This window comes from Euprymna scolopes, chromosome 46 (assembly GCF_053919585.1).
Source record: "Euprymna scolopes isolate OS-2025 chromosome 46, ASM5391958v1, whole genome shotgun sequence".
NCBI classification, from domain to species: Eukaryota; Metazoa; Mollusca; class Cephalopoda; order Sepiida; family Sepiolidae; genus Euprymna; species Euprymna scolopes.
In genome coordinates this window covers 77633048-77658851 of record NC_136527.1, presented here as the reverse complement: position 1 = coordinate 77658851, position 25804 = coordinate 77633048, and the positions used below count along the sequence as shown (strand labels likewise).

Sequence of the window (25804 nt, the reverse complement as noted above, 5' to 3'; positions counted from 1 at the left end):
GCAAGTTAAATATCTGGGATATCTACGAATCCAAAAGCTACACAAAGTACTACAAACACAACCTGAAAACAGAAACGGCCCCGACTTCATTGAAAAGAACTCAACTGCCTTTGCGGAATTAATACAGTGTTTAGATGACCAGAGTCTATCACTGGTAATGACAGAAGCCCTGGACGACGGCTGCAAAGCATTAAACATATTGAGAGAGCATTATTTATCGAAAGGAAAACCCAAAATTATTTCTTTATACACTGCACTGACCTCTCTAAAACGAATGGAAGCCGAAACTATTACTGATTATATTATAAGAGCCGAGACAACTGCAAATTCTTTAAAACTGTCTGGTGAAGTTATAAGTGACAGTCTGTTAATTTCCATGGTCCTTAAGGGATTACCGAGTGATTTCAAGCCATTTACCACCGTGATAACCCAGAAAGAAAAACCCATGACTTTTAGCCAATTCAAGGTAGCACTCAGAAGTTACGAAGAAACTGAAAAAATGATCACAGAAAAAAACGAATCAACAAATATCATGAAATTTAAAAATACACACATAAAAACACCAAAATCGAATTATACCCATGCCAGAAATAAAAAAACGCAACTTTGCCAAAAGCAGGTTTTTTCCTAAGAAAAGTACAAAAATTATTTGTTATAGTTGTGGACGACCTAATCACAAGAGTTTCCAATGTAGATACAGGACTCAAAATGGCGACTACATTAAAAATGTAGAGAGCTCTGTTAGCGAACATATATTTTTATTTTCGTGTACATTTGATGCATCAACAAGCAATAATAATTTTCTTGTCAATTGTGGGGCCACGGCACATGTGATTACAAAGGAATCTGATTTTATCAATTTTGATCCCAACTTTAAGCCACAAAATCATTTTGTAGAACTAGCTGACGGGAGTCGAGTCAATGATATCGTTTTGAAAAGAGGCAATGCGAAAATCTCGCTAAAGAACAATAAAGGTGAAATATGCTTCTGTATTCTAGAAAACGCTCTTCTAATCCCAAAAGTTAAACAAAATATATTTTCTGTCCAAGCTGCCACAAAACAAGGTGCAAATATAAATTTTAGCCCCAATAAATCAAAACTGGTATACCCGAATGGAACTGTATTCGACATTAAAGAAAATTGAAGACTATATTATTTAAATAGCGTAGTCCCATCAAAAACCGCCTGCCATGATCTACAGACATGACATAAAATTCTTGGACACTGCAATATTCCTGATATCAAAAAGTTGTCGACTGTAGTTGATGGAATGCGAATAGAAACATCAAAAACCTTCAACTGTGACGTCTGTACGCAAGGTAAAATGATAAACTATCAAAACAAGATACCAGACAAAAAGGTAAAAAAAATCCTATCAATGGTGCATTGTGACTTAAACGGTCCCGTAGAATCGATGGCCAGAGAACATTATAGATATGTGTTGAATTTCGTAGATGACCAATCAGGTTTAATAATGGTTTACTTTTTAAAGAACAAATGTGATACCCTGCTAGCAACTAAGAAATATCTAGCCGACATGGCCCCCTACGATGAAATCAAATGTATTCGCTCTGACGACGGTACGGAATTTACCAATAAAGACTTTGAACTTTTACTAATTAATCATCATATCAAGCATGAAACATCAGCTCCTAGATCGCCACACCAAAACGGGACTGCTGAACGTGCGTGGCGGACACTGTTTGAAATGGCAAGATGCCTATTCATTGAATCAAAACTCCCTAAAAACCTCTGGACGTATGCACTAATGGCGGCAGCCTATATACGCAACAGATGCTTTAACAAAACGCTATCTAAAACTCCATATGAATCTTTCTGCGGTAAAAAAACAAATTTAAGCAGAATGCATATATTTGGTTCAACTTGCTTCGCATATATAGAGAAAAAGAGTAAATTGAACATTAAAGCCGAGAGAGGTATATTTCTTGGATACGATAAAAACAGTCCAGCCAATTTAATATTTTTTCCTGAAAAAAAATAAAATAAAAAGAATCCGGTGTGTAAAATTCACAGACACGTTTAATTTTACAGACGAAAACCCGTCATATGAAAAGGATAAAATTATATTACCTGAAATAATTAGAACAAACGAAAACAATAAAAATGATGGAGACGAGAGTGTCCATGAAGATGATGATGATAAAGTCGAAAGATATCCCAAAAGAAATAGAAGACGACCCGATTTTTTTGTGGTCGACAATATAAAGGATTATCAAATCAACTATTGCTATTCAATGGAAAATACGCCAAAAAGCTTCAACGAAGCAATTAATTCAGAACATTGTGATGAATGGAAAATTGCCATGAAAAAAGAAATAGATGCCTTAACCGAAAATGATACCTACACGGTAGTGCCTCTCCCAAGAGATAAACATGTTATTTCTACCAGATGGGTCTGTACAAAAAAGAGTACAGCATCAGGCGTAGAACAGTACAAAGCAAGATTTGTTGCTAAGGGTGCTCTCAGATTTACGGTAAAGAATACTTTTCTACGTTTTGACCGACCACAAACCTAACGACAATCAGTTTTACTGCAAGTCGCATCACAATATAACCTAAACATCCATCAAATGGACGTAAAAAATGCTTATTTGAATGCCCCAATAGACTGTGAAATTTATATTACCCCTCCGGAGGGATTTATAATTAAAAATAAAAATAGCGTGTGGCGACTTAACAAGTCATTATATGGTCTAAAGCAGAGTGCTAAGTGTTGGAACACAGAATTCCATGATTATATTATTAAACAACAATTTAGACAATGCGCTGTAGACCCCTGTTTATATACCCAACACAAAGACGATAAACTACTGATATTGGTTTTGTGGGTCGATGATATTTTAATCGCATTAAATAGTGATATAATGTTAACTGATGTTAAGAACAAATTAAGTAAAGGATTCAAAATGACCGATCTTGGCAAAATATCCTGGGTTCTGGGGATAGAATTTACTCACAGCAAAGGACTTGTTTCGATGACTCAATCGAGATACATCGACAAAATACTATTAAAAGTTGGAATGGGAGAGTGCAAGAAACGCTCTACACCGGTCGAAAATAATATTAATAAAAATATACACACAGAATCTGAAATAATAAATGACACACAATATCGCGAAATCATAGGTAGTCTTATATATTTAAGGACTGCAACCAGGCCCGACATATGCTATACAATAACAAAACTGTCACAAAAATTATCACGACCGACAATGAAGGATTTAAACAGAGCTAAACAAGTCCTACGTTATTTTAAAGGAACCAAAGAACAGAAGTTAGTATTTAGAAAATCAAGAAATCCCCTAAAATTAGAAGGTTTTTCGGATGCAGACTGGGCAAACGACGAGGATCGGAAGAGTGTATGTGGATATTGTTTCAGACTCTCAGAAAATGGGCATATTATTTCATGGAAATCTAAAAAGCAACATATTGTATCTCTCTACGTGTGAAGCAGAATTTATCGCGCTCACACACACGACCTAGGAAGCACTCTACCTTTAAAATATCCTGAAGACTATTTTAGAGCCAGAATTAATTACAAGCCCCGTAGTAATTAATTGTGATAATCAAGCCAGTATAGTCTTAGCACAGAACACGATAATCAACCAAAGATCTAAGCATATAGATATAAAATACCATTTCATAAAAAACAAGATAAAAAAGGACTCCATTATTTTGAATTACATATCATCAGAACAAAATATCGCTTATGTTTTACGAAACCGGCGACACGGATAAAACTACAACGTTTTTTCTCAAAACTTGTTGGTGAATTCGACTGAATATTTTTTTCTTTCACTGCTCTGTATGTATATAGATTTCTATATATTAAAAATACAGTACCACGTATGAGAAGGCTCTTATTTTTTGCATGAATATCAGCGGAAACCCCTAGGGGTAATGCTCAGAGTATATAGATTTCTATATATCAAAAAGGAAAAACATTAGTCCTGGACAAGACGTTAAACGGTATCCATTTTATTTGTATTAACACTTTAACCTTCTAATACATTTGCTTAGAAATAAAAAAAAAAGAAAAAAAATCTTTGTAATTTTCCTTTTTGACATTTGAACACAATTAAAAATAGCGTCTTTTTAAATGCTAAAATTCTAAGATCCAAATGATTTCTAATTTTTGTTATGTCTAAGTAAATATAAAAATATATATTTATTTTTGAGCAGAACAGACACAAGGGACTTCCCCATTATAAAAAATAGGGAGGAGGTTGCAATAGTTTGGAGTTGTAATGGGGGTATGATCCCACACAGTCGGACGATTCTATTTATAAACGGTGCTGCTAAGAACTGGCGAATCAAATTAATTCACGTACCGCTACCAACCAATCAGAAACTAGAATTGCTTCATAAATATTAAACCTTTTCTGGAGCAATTTATCATGTTCTTTCCCGGGTTTCGACACGGTAAGAATATTTTGTTCTGTGGAACTGTCAACTACAAACAAGTCACCTCCCAGGACTTGTGTGTAACAGCGAACCATCTGAAACTGTTCTGAAACTCAAAATGGCTTACACATTCATATATTTAAGTTGTTAGTGGGCCTATTCAGTAATTATACAATACCTCACCTACAACGATTGGAATATCCCTTTGTTTACCAGCGTTAACCTCATGGAACGTTTGATACGTTTAGTGAAATTCAGTTTCCTTAATTTAATAGTATGGTTTTCAGCTATTTTCACTTGACTAACATCAACAAATTTATATATCTATAAAAGTGAAATTGGTTATGTGTGTCTATGCCTGTATGCATAGGGCAAACGTTTTAATCGTTTTTTTGGCCGACAATTTGACTGTGAAAGGGTCAAAGTTTAAAAGGTTGGACCTTTGCGGTCTCTAGCAAACTTTTCAGCCAATTTTGGGTCTAAAAATGTGATATTTTACATAAAGGGTATTCAGACATATAACAAGCTTTTTAATCAGATTTTTGGTGAAAATTTGGCAGCTAAGAAATCAAAATCGAAAGAGTTAATCTTTGCAGACCCAACCCAACTTTTATTTATAAAATTACGCGGACGTGATTCAATAAAAATGATCTAATCTGCTAAAGTCATTTTTTTAAATTCCTGTATTTAATAAAATTATTTAATAAATAATATTCTGTTTTCTAATATTGTCAATTTCAGTATTTGATTTTATTTATAAAATGACGCCAATTTCATTATCCAATCAAGTGGCATTCTTTATACCGGTGTAACACGACTTATGTCCCATTTTCTTCTTCATATCAAGACGGACTTAATAGCATCGATTACTTAACTTTCAGATCATGAAAAATTGCAAAACTAATGTTCTAACTTTTCACGTGGGGTTCAGTTTTCAAGTATACCATTGTACTAAACTGAACACGAAATTTGTGGCCATGATGAATAGATGGATACATACACAGATGATAGAAAGGTGGAAGATACATAGATGAGATAGGGAGGAGGGAAGATACATAGATGAGAGAGAGAGGGGGAGATACATAGATGAGAGAGGGAGTAGGGAAGATGGGGTAAAAATATTCCATTTTTAAACCCTCTGTTCTAGCACGTATATTCAGGTCACATAAGAGAGAGTTGCCATTTTTTTCATCCTGGCCACAAATTTCGTGTTCAACTTAGTACAACGCTATAATTGAAAAATGATCCCCCTAGATAAAAAGTTATAACATTTTTTAATGTTTATTTCTAATCTGAAAGTGAAGTCTAATTGATGATATTAACGAAAAAATGTTTTAAAAAGTAAAAATTGTGGAATTTGGAGGGAGGTGCAATTTCATTATCCAATTAAGTGGCATTCTTTCTACCGGTGTAACACGACTTATGTCCCATTTTCTTCTTCATATCAAGACGGACTTAATAGCATCGATTACTTAAGTTTCAGATCATGAAAAATTGTAGGGTCCGGATTAATAGAATTTTAAGGTAACACCCAATGAGAATAGGAGGTTTGTTACTGGGGAGAAATCAATTTTTTATATGGAAGTTTAATTGTAGTTGTATTTGTAAGAGTGTTTAATCCAGTTAATATAATATAATTTTTATTTCCGTTATCTTTTTGGGATCAGTGTTCATATCTTTTTGATTGTAGATTGCACAAAAAAACGAAATCTTTTTTTCATTAATTGCACACTTTTCACGGTTGAAACAAATTCCTTCTTTTGGTGCAATCCTCATTAAACTGTGAAGTGTCTTGTCATGCTCTTCTTTGGTTCCTCAAAAAACAATGACATCATCGATCAGCCTTAGATCACCTCCATCTTTTAGATAAACATACCTTGAGACCATCACCAGACAAAAAGGCATCTGTTGGAAACATAATCTTCCAAAAGGGAAGTTGAAGGTAGTCAACGGTTGTGAGACTGAATCGAGCTTGATATACCAATAGCCATTTTTAGCATCCAAATTAGAAAAATATTTGACACGAGGAAGTTTATGTGCATGTTCTTCCATTGTATGTGTTTGTAATGGCATCTCATGGTGGCCTTGTTAAAATCTTTCGGATCTAAAAACAGGCTGGGCTTCCATTGTCTTTACACATATAAACCACTATATCTGCCAAGTCAATCTGAAAATCTTTTTTTCATTAATTGCACACTTTTCACGGTTGAAACAAATTCCTTCTTTCGGTGCAATCCTCATTAAACTGTGAAGTGTCTGGTCATGCTCTTCTTTGGTTCCTCAAAAAACAATGACATCATCGATCAATGTTAGAGTACGAGGCCACTTCTGCAGTATATCATCTCCATCTTTTAGATAAATCCACCTTGAGACCCCACTAATTAAACTGTTGACCACCAGACCAATGTTGACCAAGCTCGGTTTCTCTTCGTATAACATATTGTTTTAACATATTTCCAAGTCAGTCTGGATTTCTTCCCTCATATGTACAAGGCCATAATGCCATAATGCCATATATCTTAATATGGAACAAGTCTGAAAAACTACGACCATTGTTAATGTTACAGTCCCAAATGATTGTGACCTTAATAGAGCTGAACAAGAAAAGATAAAATATTGGAGCATCTGGATTAATAAAAAATATCATCAGAAATACTTAGAAGCAAACACTGAAAGACCACGGTGTAATGAATACAAATAGCAGCCATCAAGGGAACAGCTTCTATGATAAAAAAGCCCATCGATAAGTTTACATCGTAACAGAATCAAGTGTAAGCTTGACGAGGTAGCCCCCGTTTATTTCTCAGTACTAAAAGTAAAATAAAAAAGCGAAACTAAGTATAAAGTAATAAAAATAAACCAGAAATGAAAAACATTGTTGCGCTTTTTTTATGAATGTTGCATTATTTATTGGCCATCTGTCTACATAAATAATATTGCCACAAGCAATATTATAAATCAGATATAATTTTCACGATTGAACTGTACCAAAAGTTTTTGTAGATAAACTACATTATATGTAGTTTGTCTTTGCTTTACAGTTAATAAATATTAGTTACAAACATGATAACGCATAGGCTGGAAAATCTCTTATGAAATTTGTGATCTTTTGTATATTTTTAGTTCTTGTTTGATCGGTTGGTGACACTCTTATTATACATAAGTGTTCAGCAATGGATTAGGCCATTTTCTCTGTGCACGTATAACAAGGTGATTGTCTGGTTTCAAGACAATATGGTATTCGCCTGCAAAATTACCGATACTGTTAAAAAGGTCTGGATACATATTTAACAGATCCTGTACTTCATGTAAATTTGGGTTTCCTGGATTGCACAATGTAGACTTACTAGTTGAAGGTCACAGGTCGAAGATAGTCCTATCATAGTGGGTCCTTCCGTTGTCACAACAAAGAACTTGACTGTCTTCCATTTTCCTTTGTGTGAACAAGATATTTTTATGGATCCGTGTGGTTTAATATTAGAAGAATTATATGTTGTTAAAACTAATAGTGGCGCTTTAACACTATTCAGACGAAATTTTGTAATCGATAAATAATTTTCTACCTTATCGATTTTCGTAATATTTGGATAAAATCATCTAAAAGGAATACGTTGATACCATTGTTTTCAGCTTGTTCTGTGTCTGTGTGTTCGATGGAGACAAAGCAAGTGTGGCAGGTCTAAACGGATCACTATAATATGCCCCCAGATATCTGGAAGCTAAAAGGAAAGAAAAATGGAAAAGACCGTATGTGGATCAAGAGTATTGGAATGAAGAGGAAAGAGAGAAGAAAAAAAGAAAAAAGGAGGTAAACGGAAATATTGTCAAAGGTCAACAGAAGCCGTGTGATGCCTGCGCGCACTGCGCTCCATGTGTGTGTGCCAGTGCCACTGCTCACAGCTTGTTCTGTGTCTGTGTGTTCGATGTAGACAAAGCAAGTTTGACACGGCTAAACGGCACACTATACGCTGTTTTTGGCGTTTTTTTCCCCTAAATATGAAACAAGATGGCCGCCAGCAAAAAAATAGTGATTACGTTGGATACTGAATGTCTTTAAATATGAATAACTGCTGGTTTGCGCAAAAAAAAAAATGAATGCGATATTCGTTCTCAACATACTCGAAAACTTTTTAAAGTCGACAAATTAAAGCTGAATTCCGATATATATATATATATATATATATATATATATATATATATATATATATATATATATATATATGTTAGAATAAATTGCTTTGACTCTTCCGGAAATAAAGGATCGTAGTTATTTCCCTTGGCCGGAATTAAGGATTCCGTCACATTGATCCTCGAAAACACTTGTATAATTTTAAGTTGATAAAACCTTTACGAAAGGCATTCCTGTTAACTCTTCTTTTATCTCTACTGTTCATTTCAATATATTTTTATTAAAAACAGAAAATGAATTAAAAATAAAAATGACATATTCATAATTGTCTAAACTGGGCGAGCGACATTTGAAAAGCAAAACAAAATATTTACTGTATAAAAATTTATCAAAATATAATTGCAAAAACATTTATTGAAAAGTTTGCATAAAGAAATATAATGTTAATAAAACTACTGTTTAATGTAGGTACGGGAAAAAATGAACGGACAAAAATAGGGGGACTTAGTTTTGAAAGCCGATTCATCTCTTGCATTTAAGTAAATGGAAATTAGGAAGATAAAAAAGGAACAATCGTCTTAAACCGGCTGAAAGCGTACCATTGATTGGATAGAGAAATTATGACGTCATTTTATAAATAAAATCGAATGACAATATTTGAAAACAGAATTTTTTTGATAGTGTATTTTTATGCAGGATTTTTTTAACAATTTTTTAAGCGTAATTTGATGTAATTAGAAATGATAAAAAGAAACGATATTGAAATTGGCAACATTAGAAAACATTTTTTTTAATAAATGATTGTTTTACAAATAAATAAATACACGCATGATAAAAAAGGTCTATGAGATAAATACGAAGAAAGTGAAAAATTTCAGGGAGCAACCCAGCCAGCACGAAAATGACGGGCCGATGATGGGCCGACAATGTTCCTATCATCGGGCCGATGTCGGCACATCAGCGGCCCATCATCGACCCAACAGCGGGCCATCATCGGCCCAATAGCGGCTATTATTGGCCCAAAAGCAGCCATTAATAGGTTAGTCTTCAAAGCCTGGATAGAAAGCACTTTATTAACCAATCATGACATCCCTACCATCTTTCTGTGCTGAATGAATCATGGTGATCTTCATTACAACAAAAACTCACAGGAACACTCATCTTGTAGCTCACTAACCTGATCTTTACCAACAACTGATCATACATTGTATAATGGGATTTGTAAAAGAAAGCATGCAATGAAAACATTTACACATAAATGTTATAAATGAATTACAATTTATGATTTGAATATGATCAATCAGAGGCAATATATTATTGTGTTTATAGGTGACTGTGCTACAAAGTTGAGTGTTCCCTATAATGATAACAAAGCATTGAGCACATCACAAACTATTGTTTATTGTTTTTCATCAATCAAACTTTAACATTCCTCATTTGACCTTTATCAGTACAATTACATGAGAATATGACATTTATTATCCAACTAGCTTTGTCCAAAAATAATTTGTAATTGTATCAACAGCACTTGTGGTAAAATAGTGTGAAAATAGCTGAAATATGTTGAATAAAATTTCTACAAGAAGATTACTAAATATTACACAATTGAATGCAATATCATTCTTTTACTCAGAACTTGATAAACTAATGAAGAATAAGTGTTTCAGATAACTTTAACAATTTCTTCAAAGGCAAACACATTAACTATACCTACACCTTCAATATCATCTCTAAGGCTCAGTAGCACACAAAAGCTAAGTGGAGTGGGATACATCCAGTTGTAACACAGGAAAAAATGGATAAACAGTTATTAACCATGACTATCAACTATTGTAGGTATTCCAATAGAAACTTTATAATTTGTCAAAGATCAAAGACATAAAAAATGTTAGGAAAAAATTATAAAATTATAAGGGCCTACAAAAGCTCATTAAATTATACAGTAGTTTTAGAGTAGTTAGAAAACCTGAAAAATAACTAAACAAAATTGGCATAAAGATCACCTAGCTTTAATCAGAAATGTACATAAGGTTGCTCACAAGGAAGCAAACTATTATTCGTTTGGTGCAGTTAGATGCTTCTGTCTCTTCAGCCTGCCCCCATTCCGATCAGCTTCACCCCTGAACCACTCCTTCATTCCACATTCAACTTCCTCATGTGTTGATTCTGCACATTTATGGTTCATCCTGACAGCTTCTGTAACAGGAAAAAGAATGGTCAATTTTAATTATCATTTGGCTACCATACTTTTTACAAGTAAAGGCAGGTGTTACATAAGTATAGAAAACGTTCATTAAGATATATTGAGTAGTTTCTGTGGAGAAGCGGATAGCAATGAACTGGCGGACTGAATGAACACTATATACACAGTTAATTCTTAAGTCAGGGTATAATTACAGTTATTGTTTAGGAAAACATTATTTTATTTCCATCTCTCATTTGAATTAAGGTTAATGTTAGGTCAAATACAGAAACAAAAATAATTTCTTACTTATGATTGCATTGCTAAATTTTAGGGTGCCAAACTGTGTTTTGCCCCCCTTTCCGGTCCAATTGGTGGTGATAGCTACACTATGATGAAGCACCCGCTTCATTATTCGTCTGATCGTATCCTGTAGGGATGAACCTCCAATAGCCCCAAGACTACAAACCTGGACAATGAGTAATGGTGAAAAGGTTGATTAATATCATATTTGAACTTTTCGAGAATAACAACAGATTGAGAATTCAAATTGTACATGCATGTAAAATGTAACATAAAAACCTTTGAATTAATGCTACACAAAATGAATACTTAGTGTAGTCTTAAAATCCAATATGAAAGCCATGTTGTATTTCAAATTGAGAACACTTATAACAATGAAATTTAAGAGCTATTAGAGGAACATAAATTTTATGTATGTTAATGTAGAAATATCTAAACAAAACTGAAAATCAAAGTAAATGGATAAAATAAATTAATAATATGACTTAAGACAAAGGTACAAACCAGGTATTTTTCATATGCCACTTTAGAGAGGTGACCCTCTAACTCCTGTAGTTTGTCGATAGAAGAGATGGGGAGTGCCACCTCTTCTGTGATGGTCAGATCCTCCTGATTTTGGCCTCCTTGGTTCACAAGAATCCGGCTGACCTTCGTATGGAGAGTATGAAGTTCCGATTTTATCTCCTCCAGCATTTTAATCATTGTTATGTCCTTTCCTGCAAAAACGATTTACACAATTAACCAAATCTTATCACATATATGGCTAAATCAGTGAATCGTGACTAAAGTGCAGGGGCCCGTTTCACGAAGCTCTTAAGATATTGTAAGTCCTTAAGTTATCATAAGTCCATTACCTTTGAATGGGAATTGAGATATCTTGGATGAGAGAGTCTGTGTAAAAGTGCTCAATGTGTTTAATTAATGATAGTACACAAAATACTGCTTACTCCTCAAAAACATGGTATTACTCAATTATGAAGAAACATGGGAGTAAATACCAATAGCATGAAAAAATTACCTGAAGCTCTGAAAATGCTTAATATAGAGTCAAGCAAGTAATATCAGGATGTATTGTCTCTTTGCTGATACACCAATATATCGTGGAAACTCATAACTGATACATTGGCTAAATAAGTATTGTAACGATGCACTCATATCATGTACTTGATGAAGTATGTATCAATACTATCGATGAATTGTTAAACCAATATGTCTGAAACAAATGGATACATTTCGCCTTTTCTGATGGCTGATATTTGGTTACACATGGCTCAGCTTTCCATCTCATTGAACTCAAATATCTTTTAACAATAATTTCAAAAAGAAATTTGACCTACCTGATAGTGCTGCAGAGACCTGCCCACTTGTCCTGAATAAGAACTTCCTGTGTAGTTCTTATCAGGAACTGATTGTAGTGGTGTCACTGGAGGTGGAACTGGCAGCAATAGGGAACTTCGAACTGGTGTCACTGGAGGGAGGACTGGCAGCAATAGGGAACTTCGAACTGGTGTCACTGGAGGGTGGACTGGCAGTGGCCTCTGTGGATAATGAACTGGTGGTGATGGAGGTGGATCCATGGAACCTGATGTACTGGGAACTGGTGGTGGTGACGGAGATCCGGGCATATCATCTTCAATTAATCGCAGCGTTGACCTGCAAATATCAAAATTACACTAATTATATTCCTGAATGTTAACTACTTATGTTGAGTGTCTTTACAATCAAAGATCTAAACACATCGGCCCAAGCAGAGCAGGTGTTTCTATATTTTATATATCAAACACAATATACTCATCTTTAATATATCTAGGAGTACAAAATGCACAGGAATCACTTAAAACACAATTTATATATATATATATATATATATATATATATATATATATATATATATAACTTGTGTGCTTTATTCAATTAATGAAAATAGCTTGTGCATCAGAGTTATTGTGACTGCATCAAACCTCTGAAACAGCATTAGTAAAAGGAAAACCATGTATGATTAATTTAGAACAAGTTCACCTTCGGCCAAACTGTTACATTGTTGAGTATATTTATTGAGGTAGAAGTGTTGATAACCCAATATAAGAAAATATAAGAAAATCTAAGTAAAAGTACTCAATTTGTTAGCTTACGGGAGTATACAAAATATTGCTTATTACTCTTCAAAATTGCAATTTCTCAAATATATATACAAACATGGGAGTAACTATCCAATTGGGGAAAAAAGTTGTCTGAAACTCTGGACAGAATGGGCAACAGATTTATAAATCTGATCATCTCAAGTTAATGTGGACATTGAGCAAATCAATGAGATTTTATTAATGAATCCAAAAGCTTACTTTCTCTTTCGTTTAGAAAGATGATACTCTTCCTCGACCTCTTCCTCTGAAGCAGTGGTCTGAAGGTCTGAAGTTTCTTCAGCTTTCTGCTGTTTATACACAGCTCTCCCATATGTATCTGTAAAATATCATGTAATTCAAATGTTTACTAGTTTCAGAAAGGGGTTACATGGATATAGTGCATTGTATCATGTAATGAAGTCTGCATCATTGCAGGTTGTGTCATAAATGTACATAATTTTAATAAGATTGCCACAAAATTCAAATTTTTCCCTTCATTTATAAAAAAATATTTAGTGAACTGTGCAATTATGACAAATATACTATTTAAGATCTGAAACTTTTATTATCTTTTATTATTCAATGAAGTGAATTATATATATATATTTCAGTGAAAATATTGTTAACTTGGGTGAAAGAATTACCAGGAATCTATTATGAGTGAAAATCTGTCAAGGGGTTTTAGCATGAAAACAGTTCTGTTAACAATGAAATCTTTTTACAAAAGTTTGTTAAAGACCAAAATGGAAAGGATCAATGAAATTATACTTGCCTGCTTTGTCCAAAATTCTAATTGGATAGGACCTCCAATCCCTTGTGGGCACTTCACTTTTTTTGATGGCTCGTGTGACTCTTAGCCCACTTTTGAAAGGGGGCCACACAGAAGAGCTTGTTCAATCAAGCCAATTGCGGGGAATCATGGCAACTTCTGGCTCAGTATTGCCAGCAAATTCATCAGGTTGAAACTCAACTATTAAAAAAGCCATGAGTAATGATACTTGTACCAAGTCTACATCTATTTCTGAAAGGACTTTTCATCCAAAGACACACAATTCTTTTCACCACACCAAGGCAGACAAGGTGCATATAGTCTAAAGGAAACTGAGTGACCATTCCCATCTGAAGATGTCTAAAAGGAGACTGCCCGATATGATGTTCTTCATTTCTCATTTCATCAAATTGAATATCAGTTCGTAGAGCTGCACCTGTCTCTGGGAAAGTCATTTTACCCATCCAAACACCTTTTTGACAACATTTATCACAACCATAATATCCAGAATGACCTTTCACCTGCTTCACAAATGACCTTGCAGGTGCATCACAGATAACACATGAAATTAGAACATTAACCCACAGATTCACTTCAGAAATGTACAGTCCCTCCTTTATCTTTTGCATTTCTGATACAAAATCCTCAAGATACTCCAAAATACTACTTGGTTTCCACTGACCACAAAAAATGCCAATGATAAATGGTTTACTTTTCACGGGTGTTACCACTCGGCCTAACACTGGCCATAATTGAGTATTTGAACTTTTAAAGAGTGGCAAACCGTCAATGTTTATTTGCAAAGTGACATCATTCTGACCTGCATATTTATCTTGTGAAACCCTAACCAGCCCTGTCACAAACTTTTCAATATAGGAAGAAAAGCCAAAATGAAAATACTGCCCGCCAGCCTTCTCTGCAATGTTATAAGTTCGAGTTGTATTCAAAAGTGTGCTCGGGTCCTTTGGGAGGAAATCATGGTGAACATGCAATAAACCCAACAAAGCTGAAAGAGCAGAATGAGGAATCCTAAACTCTGTAGCCCAGTGACAAAGACTCTTTATCAAATTGCTATCACTGACCTCAACATCAATTTCATCTGAAATATCCGAGTCAGAATCTTCATTGAACAAATGGGAAGTATCCGATAAAAAACTTTCAAAAGAGGTTGCTTCATTATCTTCTCCATCGCCATTATCTACACAATTATTTTCACATGGATTCAAAGTACATTCAGAATTATTCAAACTCTCACTATCAACAATATTTTGAACCGTTCTTTCATCAGCTAGTTTGCTACAACTCTCAAATTAAGAAGAATTTGCATAGATGGCTGAGGTACTCGGAATGTGTTCCTGCTCACTGCTTATTTGAACTTCGTATTTACTTATGGCACTTGTGTCAGCTTCATCGAATTCTGATATAAATTGAACATGCTTCTCTACACGAGCATTTAATTTCCTTCGCTTTGTCCAGTAAGATGCCATTTCGACTACTGAAACACTAAATCATTGATAATTTGGTATTAAAGTTTGAGCGTGAAATCATGAAGAAAGTTCGTGCTTAAACTTAAACTTTAGGGTTAGGGTTGGGGTTGATTTTTGTAGCAAATCATTAGTATTAAGTGGGGAGGGGAATGTTAGGGTTAGTGGGGGGGGGTTGCGCCGAAAACGGTTATTCTTTTTGAGCACACCAAAAAAATATATTTTCTTCTACTAGTACGATTTCACACTTAAACTTTGCCGATAATCCCTATAAATAAAATGCTTAATTCTATATATTTATTTATACTCAATTTTAGCGTAACAATTAAGCGTAACATTTTTTAGCATTGGAAAGTTAAGTGAGAAAAATTTAGATGGGACAGCTTAAAATCAGCCCCCCTTTCCCACTTCACTAGAAGCAAGGGGAATGATGACTTATGAAGGTCAAACTTTACGAGTTATAAAAGTAATAAAACTCATTCATTCAATGAATCCCTTACACAAAAGAGGCAAGGTATGGTAAGGTACTGTTAAATAAAGCAAAAAAAAAAGCTTTCATATGCTGTTAAATATAAATATAAAAATAAAAAATATATTATAAAAAACTTGAGGTAAAAACACAATGTGGAATTTCTTTAACAATATTAAAGCTGTTTGTTTTTTTTTGTGTTTGTGTTTTTTTTTTTTACAAAAACACAAATAAAAAGCTAACCTTCTCCCAACTCAGGAGCTAACAAATTATTTGCCCATTAGGGTTAGATTTGTAAATTATTTTTGTTTTATTTGGGTACCTTTTTAATAATAAACTGAGGACTTAAACTTTTTTTACCTTTTGTACAAGAGCCGGCCACTAATTAAAAAGCAAAATTAGTTTCATTCTCTTGAGTAATTAAATAAACGTTTTTTTTTTTTTTTTGCTAAAATTTCATTTTATCCATTTTATATAATTTATTAGGCGGAGAGGGTATGGGGGTAGGGGGAGGAGGTTCCTCTAAAAAAGATCCGGTACCACGTGGAAGCAAACTATTTTTCTAAATGATAGGTCTGATTTATTTACATACTTGCCATCATTTTTGACGGAAGGGGAGGGAACACTAGTTTAAATATAAACAACTTCAAAATTACGAAGCTTGGAAAAGTTATTATAAATAATTTTCAAAAATTATAATTCATATTAATTAAAATGACGAACAAAACTTACAATGGTTATGTGAACAAACTCTGTTATTAAATATGGAAATATTTTTGTACTTACAAACCCAATCGAAAATAGTGATATCAGCTTTACATACAAAATAAATTCCCTTTTCATAATCAAATGGAACTAAAAGTAAATACATGCAAAATATTTATATTAGTTTTTCAAAACCAATGTCAACAATTAAATAACTCCAAAATTATGGGAAAACGATGAAAATAGCTTCTTTCGTTTCTCTAAATTACTCGTTCTCATACCGCAGTGAATGAGATTAGGACCGCATTTAATAAGTTTGAAATAACATTAACCAAAAACATGTTTTAATAGGCTATTATTTCTTACAAAAATCCATGTATTTTATGTGAACATCTTAAATAATATTTAATCAATAATAACAGTATGTCATGAAATTACCCGAATTGCCAGATATATTTGCCGTCATCGGCCCGATGATGGGCCGATCATTCAGGCTGGCTGGGACGCGATGATTACCAACGTTGATTTCATTTTATTAGTTTTTTCATCTTGTTTTTGTTCGATTTTCTGTTAAGACTATAATACATTTTCTAAAAGTTGTTTCGTTTTCTGTTATTTAAATAGTTATAAATATATAAAAATGTATATTTTGTTCGTTTTCTTTATTTAATCAAGTGTTTTCGTCAAATTCGTTCAATATAATTTTCTTAATAAAATAATACATGATTTGACGGTGTAAAATACTGATGTTGCCGTTCTAGAGTTGTCGAACTTACTTGTGACGTTGCCGGGCGTAACTGCAAGACTCCCTTTATATCATTATTTAATATGCCGTCCCGTAAACATAGTTGGAAAACAATTATCTACATTTTGAACTAATGAACGGACATTTTTACACGAGGAACGAAATAATGATTACACCGGGTTACGATGAGCGAAATTCATTGTTCTTTAACAGTTGATTTTCTCTTTAAATAATTTCGCGGTTAAATCGTGTTTTTCATCTTTTAATTTGGATTCTTTTATATTTTCATATATTTTATGTCTTAATGAATTGGACACACAAAACAAAAGTTTTATCATTTACAAAAAACATTGTAACACAAAAGAAAAAAGAATTCTTCCGACTTTTCGTATCGAATTCCTGGAATGAAAGGTAAGTTATAATTATTATTATTATCATCATCATCATCATCATTTATAAATACACTTCAAAATAAATTAAATCCGATAACTTTTAATATAATCTGAAACATTGAAATAAGTTTATATTTTTATTGCAATCAATTAAACAAAATACTGATTTCGCCATGCCTTATAACATACTTGAATAAAAATATGCCATTGAAAAACTTATGAATTCTAGGAAAATAATAATAATTATCATATACAAAATAATTTAATTCGAAGTTGGTTGAATTGTTAGACAACTGAGCATAAAAGCAGCTTTTTTTATATTTAATTGTTTTAACATGTTACAACGAGGGACCAGATTAACGGAGAGTGTCACCAATGTTGCGATGGTGAATAGGATAGCATTTTTCTAGTACCTCAACGTAAACAAACCATTTAAAGGTGTCCGAATCAGCGTTAAGGCGAAGATGAATAAAAATAGTTGGGTAAATGATACCTTATGCTACAATAGAACTCCAACCATTCTAATTTGTTTTTTAGAGGTATTCAAGGTCGCTGATAACGAATCTGATAATCAAACCCGCGTAAATGTACCGTTTTCATGATATGAACCCCTTGACCCTGCGGCTATTTTGCGCCATTTCACCGCCTTCAGTATTGTTTTCTCATAGTGAAGTGACTTATCATTTCGTGGAGGAATCTTTAGTAGACATTTTTAAATAACAAGAATGTTAAAACAAAAAAGTGTTTCATTTTATTATTGTGCGTTGTTACATAGTTTTTAATGTTTTTTAATTGAATTAGGTTTTCACGACTGGTTTACAAAAACATTTTATGTTTTTCATACTAACTTGTTTAGATTAACAGGCGCTTCAGCATTTTAATTAACCATTTTTCCATAAGTAAGGCACCGACATTTACCAAGTAGAATAGCGTTTAACATTTTACAAAAAAATATTATTTACATGGGGGATGGGGGGCCGGCTGGTTGCCGGGAGTGGTTGTGGCACTCTACCATCATACGTATCCGAGATCAATATCTTCTTTAAAATTTGGTGCTTATTCATTTTTGGTACCGCGCTATTCGTAAATAGTGTTTTCAGGTTGAATTCAAGTCTCACACAAATATTTTTATTCAATCGTAAGTATAGTTAATGGCTTTGTAAATAAAAACATTATTTCAGCACGATACCAATAATACATAAGTACCCAACAGGCACCTCCCAAAATTCCCCACAGAATTAACCCCGTATATGTAAAACAATGTAACTTTATTATAAATTAATATTATCAATATAACATTTGTACCATTTAAAAGAAGAAAGGCAACATTAACTAGTAATATTTTTTTTTTAATTTCACCGTACAGAATTAACTAAATTGCGTTTAGATAATTGGCGCTTTAAAATAACATTCCCATGTTGTAAGAATTTCGAACGTGAAAACATACGCGCGTTCAATACATCTAACAAAATCAGCTAATGGTCAGATTTTCGTGAAGTTTTCGATATTTATCCAGTTTAGAATGAAATTACATATAAAATGTAGTTTCTGTAAAATATACATTTTAAGTGCGTGCTCCCCCATATTGATTTATTGCGAAATTTGAACAAAATATATTTAAATTTATCGAAATTTCTATTTATTATGAAACATAAGAGTTAACATAAGTAAAACATTTTTTTTAATTTTAATGTTAATATTGAACAAAAACTTAGCTTGAAGTTGCAAATAAAAAATGATATAAATTTAATATTATTATGTTTTTTTCGAATAATTATATATGCTATAGTCAGTTGAATTGCCTAGAAAAAGAAACTTCCTAACATTCAATTAAAACGATTCCAATTCCATTATTTCAAAATGTTCCATTACAACATAGATTTTTAATTAATTTTAAAACCGGATTTTATATTTAATATACAAATGTTTATAATATTATTAATCATTAAACTGTGTAAATCTTAAGCCATCACAAAATTATAACAAAGATTAATTATTAATTGCAGTTTTAAGAAGATGAGATAAGGTTTTAAAAAATCAATTAGTCACTTCTGCTTTTCCAAAAAACACAAATCTGACGTCACAGAATCAATTTTTTTATCTGTTAAAAAATGTGGTTAATTAAAAATAAATTTTAATCACAGCCTTACAGGTGAAATAATAGCGCGATTAAATTGCACCCATTTAAAGTTTGTGAAACATTTCTAATACAAACAAACGTTAACATTTAGCGAATTGGAAACTCAAAAACAAAGTGAAAATAAACGTTTTTGTTCTGCGCCCTTATTGATATTTTAGTAAAAATGAATTACTGTATGGTTATCTTTTTACGAAAATATATATAATTATTAATTCTTTTTATGAGCCTCTTTCACTGTAAATGAAATAAATAAATAACGAAATTAGGATAAAATAACTCCAATTTTGTCAATTTCAATAACACAACAAATGAAAACTAAACCATCTTTTAACAGTACATGTTTGTAAACGAAAACATTTATTGTATCCAAAAGTATCATTATATAATTGTAAAAACATTTATTTATAAAGTAAAAAAGTTAAAATAATTAGGTGTGCACGTAAAAAAATGAATGAATTAACAATGGTATTTTAGTAATAAGGATAACGAAACATTTTAGTAAGAAAGGCAAAGAAATAGTCATTCGTTCTTACTATAATAATAACATCTTTTGTGGTACTAATAAAAATAGTTTTAGTTCATTTGTTCTCGAGTTTCAAAAGTTTGTAATTGGGGTATTTAATCTGAAATGATTACCTAATCTAATCAGGGAAATCATGTGTGTTTAAATCTCGATCGTTCTTATTTGAAGGAGATTTCGTTCATTCCAGAATGACTGAATATTTAGTTGTCAGCCAATGAGATTTTAAGAAGTGTGAGGAGGGAGAAATCATTATTTTTGGAGAAAAGGAAAGATTTTTGTATATGAGCCAAAAAATTAGGGCGAAACCATATATATATATGTATATATATGCATATATATGTATATATATATAAATATATATATGTCTTTCTCTCTCTCTCTCTATATATATATATATATGTATATATATATATATATATATATATATATATATATATATATATAGAGAGAGAGAGAGAGAGAGAGACTTATTTTTTAGAATTATTATGATGTCACTCCTAGGATTAAAACTAGTGTTTCATGACAACGAATTAATGTGTTAAAAAAGTTATTCTATAGTTACATAAGATAGTGTCTAATAGTGTAGACAATGAATTTGTATTTGGCATCTGTTCTTGTAAATCTACGATACTTTGGTCGAGAGGGGAAACTGTGCTGCTTTTATTATATATAGGTATAGGACAGAAAATAAAACGGGGGAAAATTTAAATAACATTTTTTAAATCGACAGGAAGACACTTTATATAACGAAGTCATTTTAAAAGTTTTTTTTTAATACACAAGCAGAAGGCCCAGCATATATAATCAATAGTAGGTTCTTTTATATAACAGGTGTGCGTTCAAAATCAATGTTACGATTTCGAACAGAATTATACCAGGATACTTGATTATAGCCTTATAAATTTTTATTCAAACTATTATTATCAAGCATGCAGATAGACACGTCACATATAATCAACAGTAAATTCTTTGATATGACACAAGCTGGTTCGAAAGGAAATTTATATTTTTACGGATGTCATTAAATGAAAATCATGTTTTTTTCAATGGCGACAATTTTATCGTTCCACATTATACCTTAGATTTTCTTCCATAACTCGATAATATCTGTAGTGAATTCACTAATATTACACACACCCACTACACACACACACACACACACACACACACACACACACACACACACACACACACACATATATATATATATATATGTAGAATACTACACGCACCCACCCATATATATGGATTGGTAGATAGATAGATTATTATGCTTTATGTAAATATAGTCATATCTTCCTACAATATTCAGACTGTTTCAATTATAATTGATCTCATCATGTAAGAAGACTAAATATCCAAAAATTAAGAAGGGGTTCAAGACCATTTTCAATATGGGAGGAGAGAAAATATCCTGGTGAGATGTTAATAATAATAATAATAATAATAATAATAATAATAATAATAATAATAAAGAACATCGTAGCCAGATATGCTTATTTACATAAGGAATAACAAAAAATAATATAATTTGCTCTCTTTCATTGAGCACCATTATCGACCCTTGTTGAAATTCAATTATTCTTAATTTTTGGATATCTTTCTACATGGAATATATATATATATATATATATATATATATATATATATATATATATATATATATTGTGACGGGCCCGTATGAAAAAGGTAAACAAACCGTCGAAACAGCACATTGACAAGATAACGAGAGAGAGAGAGAAAGAGAGAAAGAAAGAACGTAGAAAAAGAATATCAGCAGAACCAAAGGAGAAGTGAGAGAGAGAGAGAGAAGGAAAGTACGAACATAGCAGAAATATCAGCAGGGGGCAAGGGCGAAGGGAGATAATTGAAGCGGCAAAAAGTTTTGGTTGCTGCAAAGATCTAAAATGGGGTAGACGCAACTCGCCACGTGGGGTGTAAGAAAAAAAGAATTACCGAATAAATCCCATCCAGACTTAAAATATAAAAAAAGGAAAAGGAGAAGAATATGAGCTTGGAAGAATCTAAGGTAAATACATATATCTTTTCTTTTAATACGGAAGGCAATATGAAAAGTGCGAAGAAAGAACTTTTCATAGCGGGGTTATAGTCTTTTAACAAAAAAAAAAGAGAAAGAAGAAACCAAATATGAGTCTCGGAAGAGGTCTGAAATGTTTGCATATATATTTCCTCTTTTCTCTACCATGAAATGCGGATGCATTATGGACACAAATACAAGAAAAAAGGATCAAATGTTTTCGTGAAAAAAAAAGAGATTGAATGTTTTGAAGAAGTGATAAAAACCAAAAAAAATCAAATGCAAACTTAATGTATGAATAATTGTTTTATTATTTCAGCACATAAATATATTGAACTGGCACATATAGTAACGTGCAATATGACTTTTCATTCTATAATTAAAAAAAAAACAAAAAAACAAGAGAAATCTCCCTCTCCCTATTTTTCTATATTGTATAATAAAAAAATCGCGCGTGATGCACCCATGGTTTGCAATTAAAATATAATCCGCTGTTTGGTTTTCTTTTTGTTATTTGCCGTATGTAAAATATCACACAACGAAATTATTAATTCCACATAACCTCAGCGTGCTTTGGATTTTAGTCGAGACAAGCCAACAAAAATAAATATATTCGTTCTCTATTGTTGACCTCAACGGCGAAGGGAGAACCATAGCTTAGCGCATTCATTGATCGGTCCTTTCCCGAGACTCGTATGTATGAATGTCACAATATATATATTGTGCTGCTTCTTTTCTTTTCTGTTTTGAAAGCAATTTCCACATAATCACGGGCCGCTGGTCAAGTATTTTACATCCCGCATTTAATTACTGCCAGAAATTACGCCTAAATGATCCCATAACTCACATGTTTGCCCTTGCAAAATTCTTTGAGGTTAGGCCTTACAAAATTGACTCTATTTTAAATCGTAAACACGAGCAGATGTTCAGGTATAAATGAAAAAAAATCACACCAATTCAAAAGTATATTAGTTTAACTTATCTTTAAATTGCAAAAAAATATTTTTACTATATTCTTGAAAAATCCAAAGATCAGGTGTCAAAAATACATTAGGAAATAATTATTGAACTAAAAATTGGTTTGTGTCGATATTTAAAGACACTTGAAACATTTACACCCTTATAAGTTAAAAGTACGTAGTTACAAATAATTTTATATTCCGATGAATTAGTGTGTTGACAGTTCTCTTCCCACAAACAAAGCTTGATTGACTCAAAGGATTAACAAAATTAAAATTTGCAAATATGTAAAATTAATATACGGGTTGTGACTTAAATCCAATAAAATTAACAATAAATAATACTAATACATAAAACAAATACTAAAAATATTGAATTTCATTTTGTTGCAGATGTTCCTGATTGAACACTATGATCGCATTTAAATGGAATATGATTTTACAGTAAACATTATTCGATAAAAAGTATTACCTTATTTGGAAGATTACGCCCACGTCTGTGGGAAAAGTCCTTTTACTGGGCACTATTATTTACGAATGGTATTGAGTAGTTGTCAAAAGTTAACGTCTTGAAGGTAATATTAGTTTTGATGAAATATCTGTTTAATTTTCAAATAAATAAAAAAACGAAGAGAGATCGAATGAACAGTTTTGATTCATGAGAAACGGGAAAAGAAAATCTTTTAGTGTGTGATTTTATTATAAAAACACATTTTGTTAAATGTGTGAATATTTTTTCTTCAAAATAAAGTGTACTTATATATATATATATATATATATATATATATATATATATATATATATATATAACACATCATCGTTGAATTTAAAATGTACGGCAATGTTTAGTGTAAAGTGTATAAAAATTTTGGAGAAAATTTTGAAAAATTAGTTAAATATTAGAAAAATGAGTGCTCTCACTGGGGAAAAGCCATATTCATGTGAAGTTTGTGGATATTCTGTTTCTCAAAAATCAAAGTTAGTGATACATATGAGAACTCACACTGGAGAAAAGCCACATTACTGTGAGGTTTGTGGATATACTTGTTCTGATAAATTAAGGTTAGTAATACATATGAGAACTCACACTGGGAAAAAGCCATAATCATGTAAAGTTTGTGGATATTCTTGTTCTGTGAAATCATCGTTACTGAAACATATGAGAACTCACACTGGGGAAAAGCCACATTCATGTGAAGTTTGTGGATATTCTTGTTCTGTAAAATCAAATTTAGTGAGACATATGAGAACTCACACTGGGGAAAGGGAAAAACCACATTCATGTGAAGTTTGTGGATATTCTTGTTCTGATAAATCAAAGTTAGTAATACATATGAGAACTCACACTGGGGAAAAGCCATATTCATGTAAAGTTTGTGGATTTTCTTGTTCTGTAAAATCAAATTTAGTGAAACATATGAGAACTCACACTGGGGAAAAACCACATTCATGTGAAGTTTGTGGATATTCCTGTTCTGATAAATCAATGGTACTGATACATATGAGAATTCACACCGGGGAAAAGCCATATTCATGTGATGTTTGTGGATATTCTTGTTCTGTAAAATCAAATTTAGTGAAACATATGAGAACTCACACTGGGGAAAAACCACATTCCTGTGAAGTTTGTCGATATTCTTTTTCTGTAAAATCAAAGTTAGTAATACATATGAGAACTAACACTGGAGAAAAGTTATATTCTTGTGAAGTTTGTGGATATTCTTGTTCTGTAAAATCATCGTTAGTCAAACATATGAGAACTCACACTGGATAACATTAAATGGAAAAGTTTCCATGTTTTATTACAAAGACATACCAGCGGCAGATACATAACAGCCAGGGCAATCATGCCAGATATTTTTATATGGAACAAGTCCGAAACAACCGCGACGATTATTGATGTTACAGTCCCAAATGATTTTGACTTTAATAGAGCTGAGAAAAAGATCTGAAAAGATAATTAAAAATTTTGAGCAACCCGATTCATGGAAAAGAATCGTCAGAAATACTTCGAAGCATTCGGTGAAAGACCAAGCTGTAACAAAATACAAATAGCAGCCATCAAGTAAACAGCGTCTGTTGTTAAAAGAGCCCTTGGATATAAATTTACATTGTAACGGAATCACGTGTTTGCTTCAGGAGGGATCCCTTGATCTCTCAGAACTCAAAGTAAAAAAGGGGAAAATTAATATTCTTTCACAATATGTAAATGTTCTTATTTTTGTATAAACTAAGTCTACTGATACATATGAAAAGACACACAATTAGAAAAGTTCATGACTCATAATTGATGAAACTATTCTTAATGAATATTTTCATAATAGAGCTAAAGTTGAGAATATCATACAATATGAGGAAGTAATGAATTGTTTAAAAACAACATTGTCTCTGGAAGATATAAATTTCATATTGATTTTTTT

At 32.3% G+C, this 25804-nt stretch overlaps 2 protein-coding genes across 2 annotated transcripts; both read right to left on the bottom strand.

Moving 5' to 3' along the window:
- Nucleotides 1–10464: 10464 nt before the first annotated feature.
- On the bottom strand, nt 10465–11906 carry LOC145271231 (uncharacterized). The gene is made up of 3 exons (XM_080126786.1): nt 11545–11906; nt 11047–11206; nt 10465–10751 (listed from the first exon to the last, which is right to left on the bottom strand). The coding sequence occupies exons 1-3, from the start codon at nt 11740–11742 to the stop codon at nt 10609–10611; spliced, it is 501 nt and encodes a 166-aa protein (XP_079982912.1). The 5' UTR covers nt 11743–11906; the 3' UTR covers nt 10465–10608.
- A 2021-nt stretch (nt 11907–13927) lies between these two features.
- LOC145271232 (uncharacterized) lies at nt 13928–15239 on the bottom strand (the record flags this gene model as incomplete). Its single annotated transcript, XM_080126787.1, has 1 exon — nt 13928–15239. A coding segment is annotated over one exon (1113 nt), but the record flags the coding sequence as incomplete, so codon positions are not given.
- Between the last annotated feature and the right edge of the window lie 10565 nt (nt 15240–25804).

Bases quoted from the DNA above. Each gene is read 5' to 3' on its own strand.
- LOC145271231 (XM_080126786.1), bottom strand. From the start codon at position 11,742: ATGATTAAAATGCTGGAGGAGATAAAATCGGAACTTCATACTCTCCAT. The intron at 11,207-11,544 runs GTTTGTACCTTT...CTCATTGTCCAG, and splicing joins TGGCATATGAAAAATACCTG to GTTTGTAGTCTTGGGGCTAT. The intron at 10,752-11,046 runs GTAAGAAATTAT...TTCCTGTTACAG, and splicing joins ATTTAGCAATGCAATCATAA to AAGCTGTCAGGATGAACCAT.